At 44.4% G+C, this 12,336-nt stretch overlaps 1 protein-coding gene across 1 annotated transcript in view; it reads left to right on the top strand.

Moving 5' to 3' along the window:
* Zfyve1 (zinc finger FYVE-type containing 1) overlaps window positions 1-12,336 on the top strand; it is a 60,787-nt gene extending 48,451 nt beyond the window's left edge. Inside the window, exons 5-12 of the mRNA XM_015493579.2 lie at window positions 1,101-1,207; window positions 3,379-3,487; window positions 4,158-4,255; window positions 4,342-4,459; window positions 6,936-7,106; window positions 7,780-7,960; window positions 8,707-8,820; window positions 10,656-12,336. Coding sequence (XP_015349065.1) covers window positions 1,101-1,207; window positions 3,379-3,487; window positions 4,158-4,255; window positions 4,342-4,459; window positions 6,936-7,106; window positions 7,780-7,960; window positions 8,707-8,820; window positions 10,656-10,888 — 1,131 coding nt within the window. The 3' untranslated portion in view covers window positions 10,889-12,336. The remainder of the gene's footprint in view (window positions 1-1,100; window positions 1,208-3,378; window positions 3,488-4,157; window positions 4,256-4,341; window positions 4,460-6,935; window positions 7,107-7,779; window positions 7,961-8,706; window positions 8,821-10,655) is intronic.

Below are 12,336 nucleotides of genomic sequence, written 5' to 3'. Positions count from 1 at the left end.
GTGGTGCTGAGCATCAAACCCAGTGCCCCGCGCTTGCTACTCGCAAACGCTCTACCGCTGAGCCACAACCCCAGCCCCTCTTCGCCCTTTTCATTAAAGGAAATAACATCTCGTCCTTTTGTTTTCAGCTACTTTCCCTTCTCTTCCCCTGAATCGTGTCTGGCTGTCTCAGACTGGGGGACTACAGAAACTCTGAACAGAATCCACTGGATAATTTTTAAAGCCTAGAAGGCCCATTGCAATAATTAGTTTGAAGAATTCTTTGAATATAAAGTAATGAATGACAACAGAGGATTAAAAATGGATTCCACCTTTCAACATAAAATTTTATTTGCTTCTCAAATACTTTATCTTTCTTTTTGGCATTTACTTTGGCTATTTGCCATTTGGTAGGCTAGTAGAGTTGATAAATAACTGTGAAACGCTATAATAATTCTTCCTTGTTTTTTGGCCAGGGATATGTTATTATCTACATTGGGATAGTTCTACTGTCTAGTGAACTCCAAGTGGACATCTGTGGTTGGAACTGAACCCAGCTCACTTCTTGGCTTTCTGGAGCCATTCTCTTTGAGTCTCTCCTCTTTTTTTTTTTAATATTTATTTTTTTTAGCTTTAGGTGGACACAATATCTTTATTCTATTTGTATGTGGTGCTGAGAATCAAACCCAGTGCCTCATGCATGCTAGGCGAGCACACTACCACTTGAGCCACATCCCCAGCCCCATGAGTCTCTCCTCTTGAGCCTCAGTGTTTTCTCCAGCTTCCTAAAAGATGATAGTCAATATTTGTATGGTCTTGAATAAAATACTGAGTGTGTGAGGTAGTTTATAACCTCCCAGCAGTTAGGAGAGAACATAACTCTGCATACTTTTTACCTCTTAGGCAATGGGCCATCACAAATGGGTTCTTTCCAAGGTTTCCTGTGTTGAGGACTGTACAGGTTGGGTCAAGGTTGAGGGTAAAGAGCAGCAGTTACTGTGTTTCCTCCTTGCCTGTGGTCCTGGTAAGAAATATGCTAGCAGTAAAAGGCAGGAAGAGGAAGGGCCAAAGCACAGGCTCTCTGCTGAGGACCTTCATGTGTCACCTTCCCTCCTTGGCAGGCACTGAGTGACCGTTTCAGCGGTGAGATCCCTGATGACCAGATGGCGCACAGCTCCTTTTTTCCAGATGAGTACTTCACCTGCTCCTCCTTGTGCCTCAGCTGTGGGTAAGTGAGGCCAGTCCCGCTCCGCCTCCAGGGACTAGGGGATTAGAGTAGTCATTCACTTGAGTGTATGTGCCAGTCACCTGGGGTCTTTCTAAATTTCAGTTTCTGATTAAAATCATCCAGGGCAAGGCCCAAGATGGTGCATTTCCAACAAGTTTCCAGGTGATCATGATGAGTCACACTTTGAGATAGCAAGAGCTTCAAGGGTACATAGTTATGAAGGTTTCTCTGAAGATTCTAAACTGGTGTAGATGTGAAGTTAACTGGTTTCTGTTTTGGGTAGTTTTTATGACAGAAAATTTGAGGTTCTGTGCTTTTCTCTGTGTCTTTTTTTTTTTTTGAGAGGGAGAGAGAGAATTCTTTAATATTCATTTTCTAGTTTTCGGCGGACACAACATCTTTGTTTGTATGTGGTGCTGAGGATCGAACCCGGGCCGCACGCATGCCAGGCGAGCGCGCTACCGCTTGAGCCACATCCCCAGCCCCTTCTCTGTGTCTTTAACCAGGGCTTTCAATCATTTATTTATAGGTTGCTATTTATTAAACTAATATGTGAGTAACCTCCCTGCCCATGCCCAAGCCATGTGCAAAACCTTGTGATATATATTTAACCTAGCTGATTCTTTTCATTGTGAGGGCAAATGATTAGAACATACTAGAATTTTCTAGGGAGCTTTCAAAATTATTTAGGCCGGGGCCCCACCTCTGGGAATTCTCATTTATTGGATCTGGGGTAAGATCTCCGGATTGATGTATTTAGAAGACTCATTGGATGATTCAAAGGTATAGCTTAATCTGAGAGCACTGAGTTAGGGCAGTGCTTCTCAAATTTCAACCTGCATATCTATTACCTTAAGCTGATAAAATATTGTTTCTGAACCTGCAGGTCTGGGGGGGAACCCAAGAGTCTTCTGCATCTGGAACAAGGGCCAGGTCATTGCCTGTGTAGCTGGTCCATGGGCCCTTCTTTGTTACTGGGGGATTAGAACAGTGCTCCTCAAGCTTTAGTATGCATCTGAAAAACCTGAAAACTGTGTTAAAACAGATTGTTGGGCCCTTTTCCCCACAGTTTGATTCAGTAGGTCAGAGGTAGGATCTGGGAATTTGGATTTTAATAAATTCCTAGGTGATGCTGCTGTTGCTCTTTGGACCTACATCTGAAGATCGATGTATTAATTGAACTTGTTGATGGCTATTAAATCACAGACTGGGTGCCTTGTCTGATCAACCCCAGGGGATTGAACCTAGTGTGTCTAGGTCAGATTGCAGTCTCCATGTCCTATAGATATTCCCCAAGTTCCCTTCATCATGGACTTAGCTCATATCAGGATCACTGCCCATGTTGCCAACATTTGCCTGTCTACAGGCAGAGACCTGAGCCCAGTTCTGTATTGGTCTTTTGGCTACCTGCTGTGGTACTGAACCACCTCTGACCTGGGTAAAAAGGTCTTGGCTCTTGGATTATACAGTGGAGGCTAAAGAGAGCCAAGAATTATCTTGGAGAGTTCAGTTTGGGATGGGAAGAGGAATGTTAGTTGCCATATTACTTACCTTCCTTTCTGTTCTCCCTGTGAACCCAGCATGAGGGGCTTCAGCACTTCTGGATCATTACTTTTCCATTCTGAGCCTCACTGGGTTTCCAGAATTTTCTGTTTTATTACAGCAAAATTCCAAAGTCCTGACCTCTGTTTTTGCCTTGTCAGGATGACAGAGCTCACTGTCATTTGGAAGTTTTTCTTGTTTGGCTTAAGCCTCCCCTTAACGCATTGCCAACTTTTGGGGGTTGGCTTGCATTTTGCATCTTGGCAGCCTGTTCTGGTTTAACTTTCCATTTCACCCTTTCTGGATTTTTAGTTTCTTGAGAGCCATGCAGGTTTCATCTTTGGTTAAGTTGGTGTCTTCTGGCTCCTCCATTCCTGTTGAGGGACCAGGTCTGTTTTTGCAAGAAGAAACTCTTTTTTTCCCCATACAAGGGAGATGCTTGCTCTATCTCTGTCACACTGTTGATTGTAAGTATAACAGAGGGGCCTCTGGATTTCCACGGTCAGCTGCCCTCTGAGTCCCAGTAACAAAGATCTGCTTTTAGCCCTGTGCCTGGCTAGGGTTGGCCTTTCTCTAAGTGGCGCTGGCTCCTTTTGCTCTCTCATTGACTGTTTTGGGGTTTCCCTCAGGGTTGGATGTAAGAACAGCATGAATCATGGGAAGGAAGGAGTGTCTCACGAAGCCAAGAGCCGTTGCAGGTATTCTCACCAGTATGACAACCGAGTTTATACCTGCAAGGTGAGTTCTCAAAGCATTTCCTTGCTCCAGCAGCAGGCTTGCTTGCATGCCTTCTCCTTTGGAAAGATTGGCTTGGGGCTGCCCTTTGCTGCATCCTGAAGTGTTTGATATTCAAATTGAATACCTTTGGAACTTTTCCCCAGCTGTATTCAAAAGAATACATGTCTTTATGGCTGGCTTTATTTATTTATTTATTTATTATGTATGTTTATTTATTGATTTTTTTTTTTTTGGTACTGAGGATTGAATCCAGGGGTGCTTTACCACCAAGCCACATCCCCAGCCCTTTTTATTTTTTAGAGACAGGGTCTTGCTGAGTTGTTTAAGGCCTCACTAAGTTGCTGAGGCTGGCCTTGAAGATTTGATCCTCCTGTGTCAGCCTCCTGAGTCACTGGGATAATAGGCATGTGCGACTGCATCCAGCTAAATTAGTTTTGATGTATGTCTCCTTTCTGTGATAAGTGTGTAATTTAGAGCCCAGGTTTTAGACCTGGGATGGGTACACATTTTATTATCTCTCAGAGCACTGGCTTCTTTAGAGAAACAAATCTTCTTAGGTGCTAAGTGGGGTGTGAAACCCTCAACCAGTATGGTTGCGGGGAGTGGGGAAGTGAAGAGGGCATGGGGCTGGTGTACCTAGAATAAGCTTGCAGAGTGCTCCATGTTGCAGGCCTGCTATGAGAGAGGCAAGGAAGTCAGTGTAGTGCCCAAAACATCTGCCTCCACCGACTCTCCTTGGATGGGTCTCGCAAAATATGCCTGGTCTGGGTGAGTTTAAACAACGTAACTAAAGGTTTGTTGGTGTTTGTCTCCCAAGGGCCTGAGTGGATAATACTTTATCCTCCTCCTCCTAGATATGTGATCGAGTGTCCTAACTGTGGCGTGGTCTATCGTAGCCGGCAGTACTGGTTTGGGAACCAAGATCCTGTGGATACAGTGGTGCGGACAGAGATTGTGCATGTGTGGCCTGGAGTAAGAACTCTTACATTGATTTTTTCCTCCTTTCTTTTGTTTTGTTCAGTTATTCATGTGTAGGAAGAAGTGGAGCTTGTTTAGAAGGAAGGTTAGCCATGAATTTCAAAACATGAGTGCTGTAGAAAGGCAAGATCTGGAAGCCTTTCCTGTTACAGCTATTGAATTGTTTTTATTTCTTCTTGCATAAATGGTAGGAGCACAACTTTAAGTGAAGTAAGCTAAAAATTAATCTGTCATTGTCCTTTAGCAAATACAGCTTTATTTTCTAATGTTCTCACTCATTTTCTATATGCAGATGTTTTTATAGATGCAGTCATTTATTTTTTTGCTTGTTTATTTATTTATTTATTTAGAGACAGAAACTTTCTGTGTTGCTTGTCTTTGTCTGAGACTCATAGACTCAAGCAATTTTCCTGTTTCGGCCTCCTGAGTTATAATAGCTAGGACTATAGGCATGTGTCACTATGCCCAGCCTGATTGTGATTTAAATGCCATTTTTCTCATGATAGAATTCATTTTGTCCAAGACTATAGTCGGGATTTATCATTCCCTTATTTTTGGACATTTATGTTTTTTTAATGAATTTTTTATGAGCAATAAAAATGTTTTAGTGACCATCTTTATGTAAGAAAATAATTTCTTTGTTCTGGGAAATTTTCTTGAAGGATATGCTAGGAAGTAGAATTTTTGTAGACCTTTATTTACTTTATTTACTGTTTTTAATTTGACATTGAATGCAAGGTTTTGGAAAAACAGACCTGTTTAGGAGGCAGTGATTTGGTACTTTCATTCCATCAAATCACTGTTCACATCTGGATGTAGTGTATGCCTATAGTCCTAGCTACTTGGGAAGATTACTTGGACCTGGGGTTTAAGGTCAACCTGGGCAACTTGGTGAGATCTTGTCTCCTCCCACTCCTCACTGCCCCCTCCCCCCAAAAAAAAGGAAAAAGGAAAAAGAGTGAAAAGTCACTATTCACACTTGGAATTATTCATAAATCATAACAAATCCTACACCTTTTCCCTTCATGGAAAAAGACAAGTGGTTTTCTCAAAAAGGAATTATTTCACTCTGTTGTCCCCTTGAGGTATAATTTCTACTGACTTGCTGTCTATATTAGTCACATTTCCTTATCTGGCAAATACCTGAGATAATCAACTTCTAAAGAAGAAAGTTTTGCTCTGGTTCAGTATCAGTCCCTGATCACTTGGCCCTATTGCTTTGGGCCTGTGGCAATACAGTACATTGTGATGGGAAATTCCCATTTATCTCATGGCCAGGAATCCAAAGAGAAAGAAACCTAAAACCTCACATTGGGCCCCACCTCTTAAAGTTCCTACCACCTTCCAATAAAACCATCCTTTAACACATGGGCCGTTGGGGAACATTCCAGAGTTAAAATAGCCCATTTCTACCTGCCAATCCACCTTTAGCTTTTCCTGATTCCTATAGTTACATGAAATTGAGAATTTCCTAATTTTCCTTTACTCCCCACCCCCAATTTCTGTGCCCACTGAAATTTGTTATTGTTGTATAGTTTTCTTTATGGAGCCCACATCCTTGGCCAGATGAGTTTTTTTTTTTTTTTTTTAAATACACAACAGCAGAATGTATTAAAATTCTTATTATACATATAGAGCACAATTTTTCATATCTTTGTATAAAGTATGTTCACGCCAATTCATGTCTTTATACATGTACTTTTTTTTGCATTACAATTCTTATTACACATATATACCACAATTTTTCATATCTGTTTGTATATTAAATAGGTTGACACTCAATTCGAGTCTTCATACATGTACTTTGGATAATGATGTCCATCACATTCCACCATCCTTGCTACTCCCCTGCTGGCCAGATGGTTTTGATGACCAAGGCTATGCTATCCTAAGGATTTAATATGACCTAAAAGTGAGGAAGTAAAATCATGAGATAGTTTCTATTCCAGGAAAACAATAATATAGTAAATTTACTCTTAGGCTGCTTCTCTCATAATCTTTGGGATTAGGAGAAAACATTGCTTTTTATGTGTCTGCTCATTGATTGTTTTAACATAGGTTGTACAGTACAGTGTGCCCAAAACTGTTCTGGATGCTAGCAGGGAGTCAACATACATAATAGATATTGCACTTACACAGAAATAGGATTTCTAGAGGTAGGTAGGTGTTAGCGGTTAGAGAGGAAGGATTCCTAACTGAGCCTGGGTTGAGATGCTTCATGGACAAAGTGTCGCCTCCTATACCGAAGGGATAAAATAAGTCCTGAGTTAAAACAGCTGCACATTAAGTCTTATGGTCAATTCAACAAGAATAAATCAGTGCCATTGGGTGCAGCATTGCCTAGAAGCCATAGATTCTCCATTTTTCCATGCCAAGGAGTTTGTAGTTCTGGTTGGCACCAGGGACCCCTCCCTTCTTCCTTGTAGTTCCTTCACTCAGAGCATGACGGGATCCTGCATTTTCATTCCAGACTGATGGGTTTCTGAAGGACAACAACAATGCTGCCCAGCGCTTGTTGGACGGGATGAACTTCATGGCTCAGTCTGTGTCTGAGCTAAGTCTTGGGCCCACCAAAGCTGTGACTTCCTGGCTGACAGACCAGATTGCCCCTGCCTACTGGAGGCCCAATTCCCAAATCCTGGTATGGTGTGACAGGATGCCCCTTCATCCCCGGTACAGCCCATCCTTCCTCCACTGCTTGGTCCAGGACTAAGCTGGTTCTGTGAACTAGGTGCAGTTCCCCCCAGTGTAGTTATCTCAAAGGGTATTGGAACGGGTAGGAACTTTGAGGCAGTTTCTCCTTAGATCACCAATTTCCTTTTGTGTTGTTACGCAAATATTTTCTTTTTTTATTGGTGCATTATGATTATACTTAATAATGGGATTTGTTGCTAAATATTTACACGTACACATAATTTGGTCAGTTTCATTCCCCAATATCTGCAAGTCTTTTCTTTGTGGTGGGTTATAGTTTCTTTACCTGTGAGAGTCAGTTAATATTGCTCAGATGTTTGAGGCCATAGATACAGAATCTGGAGAAAGAAGCCTTTTAAAGGTCTTTGAGGGTCATCTTGGCTTGATACATAAATCACTAGGACACTCACAGCCAGAGAGCACAGAGCTTCAGTTCATTTATCTTCTTACAGGAAATACTCCCATCCTTTCTATGTTCAGATAACTAGTATTACTGTATAATTTGGGTCCTGACTGAGAAACAACCTACCTCCCTGATTTGCTCCCACCTCCCCTATCTTGTGTCAGCTGACAGACATGTACAATTCCTGCCTCTCTGTTGTGTTTTTGGATTAAAACAGAGCTGCAACAAGTGTGCGACATCCTTTAAAGACAATGACACTAAGCATCACTGCCGGGCCTGTGGGGAGGGCTTCTGCGACAGCTGTTCATCTAAGACCCGGCCAGTGCCCGAGCGGGGCTGGGGGCCTGCACCCGTGAGGGTGTGTGACAACTGCTACGATTCCAGGAATGTCCAGTTAGGTAACGTGGGGACGGAGAGCTTCCAGGGCGGAGGGGGTCCATCCTCCTTCTTTTCACTGGGACAGGACTCCTGCTACCCCAGCCCTGCTCCTAACCACATCACTGTTCTGAGAGTAGCTGATCTGCTGGCACAGCCAGTCGTCCTTTAAGCTCTTTTTTTTTTTTTTTTTTCATTTTCGGTACTGGGGAAGACCCAGCGCCCCACACATGCTAGGCAAGTGCTCTATCTCTGAGCCACTTTCTCGATCCTCTGTTAGGCTCTTCCTTAGCAGGGTTCTATGAGTGCTGTTCTTGGGGGGTGGAGTTTGAACCTGGTTGACAGACCATATTGCTCCTGCCTATTGGAGGCCAAACTCATGAGCCACGGAGGTGCTTCTGAGGGAAGGAACCCACACATAGCCGCTAATCCCTGCAAAGCCTGCAGTTCTTATCAGAGATGGCTTCAACTAAGTCCTCTTCCTAGAGAAGTTTCTAGGTCATGCTTACAGAACCTCTCTGGCTTACTTTAAGAGAAGGTTATGAAGTAGTTACAAAGGATTGGAGGTAAAAGACAATAGCTGTCATACCACTTTCAGGGTCTGGGCTGACCTGGCCCACAGCGCAGACACTTGGAATCACTGCAGGCCAGCACAGTGGTCCAAGGAGGTGAATCCAAAAGAGCTCTGCTGAGGCCCTGAGTTTTCCATTTGGTAGACATGAGTTTTCCATTTGGTAGGCAACATCTTTTCCTTTATCATTTTCCACAGATGTTACTGAGGCACAGGTAGACGATGAAGGCGGAACACTCATTGCTCGGAAGGTGGGAGAGGCTGTGCAGAACACCTTGGGAGCCGTGGTGACAGCCATTGACATACCACTAGGTGGGCCTGGCAATGTCTGTCTGGGGTGTAAAGGATGTGGGATGAGAGTTTTTGTGGGTACTCTGGGTTCTCATTGATTTTTCAAAGGCTTGAAAGGTAGATTGGAGTTGGGCATCAAGAAATCAATTACAATTTTACATTTGCTTGTTTCTGCAGCATCTCTGGTTTTCTCTTTGTTCCTAGAGGCCATCCCTTTACATTTCCATTGCTGCCTAACACACTACCTTGAAATGAAACGCCTGTCAGTAGCTATTTTATGTCTTAAAACTGTGTGGGTGTAAAAGTCAGGAAAGGGTAATTATTCTGCTCCTGGTGGCATTATCTAAAGTTACTATGTGATATTTCAGCATGGCAGCTGGACTCAACTTTTATTTTTTTGGTAGCAGGAGATTGAATCCAGGGGCACTCTACCACTGAGCCACATCTCCAGCCCTTTTAAATGATAGGTTTTTGCCAGAATTGGTGAGGCTGGCCTCAAATGTACAATACTCCTGCCTTAGCCTCTTGAGTTGATGGGATTACAGGGATACACCATTATGCCCAGCTGGACTGGTCTGGAATGTCTAAGCTGACTTACAGGGGCCTTAAGGGGACTGGAAGCTTGGCTCAGCAGAGTGGCCCTCCCTCTCTCTGTTCCCCCAAGACAACTTCTTTTTTTTTTTTTTTTAATATCTTTATTTTATTTAGTTTTTTTAATTGGCGCTGGGGATTGAATCCAGTGCCTCTTGCATGCTAGGCAAGTGCTGTACCATTGAGCTACAACCCCAATTCCCCCAAGACTTCTTCATGTGGTGTATCCAGTGGTAGTTGGACTTAAGTGGTTACTTGGGGGTTTAAGAGCTAATGTTTGAAGACATAGAAGCCTCCTGGGCCTGCCAACTGGTACATCTTCTGTACTCTGTTTCAGTGAGTCAAAACCTGCCTAGATTCAAGGAAGGGGGCAGGAGTGTCAAGATGGAAAGCAGTTAAAGAACTTGTGGCTGCCTTTACTACAGTAGCCAAGCTATTATTAATTTAGCTTTTAAGATCCAGATGTGAGGGCTACTTGGAGCTAGGGTGGGAGGAGGGAGAGGAGGGAAAATCCACCAGTGGGTAGAGGACTTTGGCAGGGTTGGCCAGGCCTGGGGATCATTTGGTACACTGTGGGGGAAAGACCAATGTCTCCTGGGTGGGCAGTTATGAAAACAGCTTGGGTCAAACTTAAACATTGTGGCCTACAAAATGAGCAGATGATGAGGTTTTGACTCAAGGATGTGGGATTAGATGGATTAGTCCAGGCTTGAAGCTCAGGTTGCTTCTGCCCTCAGGGTCACCTGGGAGAGGCAGGGGCTGCCCTTGGCACAAATGGCCTGCTACCTCTGCTTCCCAGACTCACTCACTGAGTACCGACCCGGCAAGTGTGTTAGACATGTTATTTCTTGTCATCCTCATAAATAGCTCTTGGAAGGGGTTGTTAGATGAGTAAGCCCCAAAAAGTGAAGTAACTGCTGTTAATCCTGCAGCCACTAGTTGACTTGTGCTCGGCAGAACTGGGACTTCGAAGGAGGTCTCACTTCAGGGTCAGGACTTTTTTTTATAGTTCTCCAGTGTGTCTTGGTGCAGCTATACTTGAGGTTCACCTGGAGCACTTAATAGATAAGTAAATATCAGTGCCTTGGCCCTACCCCAAAGATTCTCATCCTGATGGTCAGGGTAGAGGCCGGGCATCTGCATTTTTTAAAAGCATTATAGGAGATTCTGTGTGCAAGCCAGTATCTGAAGATGCCTTTTTGCCAGTTGGGACTTGGGGTACAGGGTATGTTGTGTCCTGACCATCACCTTTCTTCCCTCTGCAGGCCTCGTGAAGGACGCGGCCAGGCCTGCCTACTGGGTGCCCGACCATGAGATCCTGCACTGCCACAATTGCCGCAAGGAGTTCAGCATCAAGCTCTCCAAGCACCACTGCCGTGCCTGCGGACAGGGCTTCTGTGATGAGTGCTCCCATGACCGCCGGGCTGTTCCCTCTCGTGGCTGGGACCATCCTGTCCGAGTCTGCTTCAACTGCAATAAAAAGCCCGGTGACCTTTAACCCCAGCTCCCTCTTTCCGAGTCCTTCACAATTCCTTAGGTTCTCAGGGTTAGAAACAGAAGTCTCATTGAGGTAGGCCCTCCTCCCAGTCACCTGTTGTGGTATGTGTTCTCTCCTCTCCTCATCCTTGGGCCACTTTCCCTCTGTGGGGGTGAGCCTGACGGCAGGCCCGAAGGCATAAACCCCTCAGGGCAAGGGACCGAGCAGCTCTAAGCAAAGGGGCGTGAACCCAAATCCGTTGCATTTATTTCAGTTAAAAATAATAAATATATATATATATATATATATATATATATATAGACATATACATATGAAAGGAATTTGGGAGTGTATTGAGGCTGCTGCTGGCTGTGAAGACTTACCCCAGTCTGTCCCCACTACAGGGATGGGATGGCAGTGGCAGCAGGTCTTCCCCACAAAGCCAAGCCAGGTGCAGAGCCACTGCGTTGCTGGTCGCCTTTTGCTGCTTCTCTCCAAGCCTTGGCAGCCTCCCTTTCCTGGCTTTTCCCTTCCGGCCCCCCAGCTGCCTGGTTGGTGGGTCTCCCAGCAATGCCTACTTGAGGCAGCCTGAAGGGAATTCTGCTTGGGCCCTCAGGGAGCTGAATCCCAATTCTTGGATTAAGCCTGTTAAGCCTGTTTTAGAGACGAACCAGCTTATTGTGCGGGTCTTAGGGGTGTGTGGAAGGTCAGAAGTTGGGTCTTCAGTCCTGAGAAGTCAAGTTCAGGTGCTGTGACGTCCCTTGTAGTTGGGGAGATTCCCAAAGGACTTGGGCCTTCCCCAGCAGCCTTTCCTGCTCCTTAATTCTTCTGTTTCCACTAGGCTTTTCTGGAAGGCCGCACTTTTGCTCCTAAATCAAAAGCACCTGCTACCCTCCTCCCCCTTGAGCCTATCATCTGCTTCTGAGTGTCGCATTAGAATTTTTATTGCATAAAGTGTCTTAATTCTTTGTTTCCAGACACACAGCCCCTCTAGCTATTGGAGGGGTAATCAATGAGAAACCTTCCAGGGAAACAGAGCACAGAATGGACTGTTAGTTGTTTTTTTTAAAGTATATATAAATATTTCAACAGATCATAAAAGAAAAATTCTATCTCTTTGGTCCATGCAAGAGAAGTCAAATGAATGTTTCTCATCAAGAGCTTGGACATCTATACCTATCATGACTGGAAAGAGACTGTTGTGCCGAATCCTGTCATCGGGTGGAGTTTATCTTCAGTGGCCAAAAAAAGAATTAAAGCAACATAGTTCCTGACTGAGCTGGCTGGTGGGTGGAGCTTTGGGGAGGTGCATGGGCGGCCATTCCTGGCTTGAGTATCTGTGGGGTGTGAGCCCTGGAGTGAGTTAGTCTCAGACCTGCGCCTTCCTGCCTCCTGTGGACCAGCGACTGAGGCCCTACTTGAACTGTGTATTATCAAATTCGCCATCATAAAAGAATCTTCCTGCTGAA

Source organism: Marmota marmota, unplaced genomic scaffold, assembly GCF_001458135.2.
Source record: "Marmota marmota marmota unplaced genomic scaffold, marMar, whole genome shotgun sequence".
Classification (NCBI taxonomy): Eukaryota; Metazoa; Chordata; class Mammalia; order Rodentia; family Sciuridae; genus Marmota; species Marmota marmota.
The sequence above is the reverse complement of the archived record's forward strand: the minus strand, read 5'-3'. Positions and strand labels throughout refer to the sequence as shown.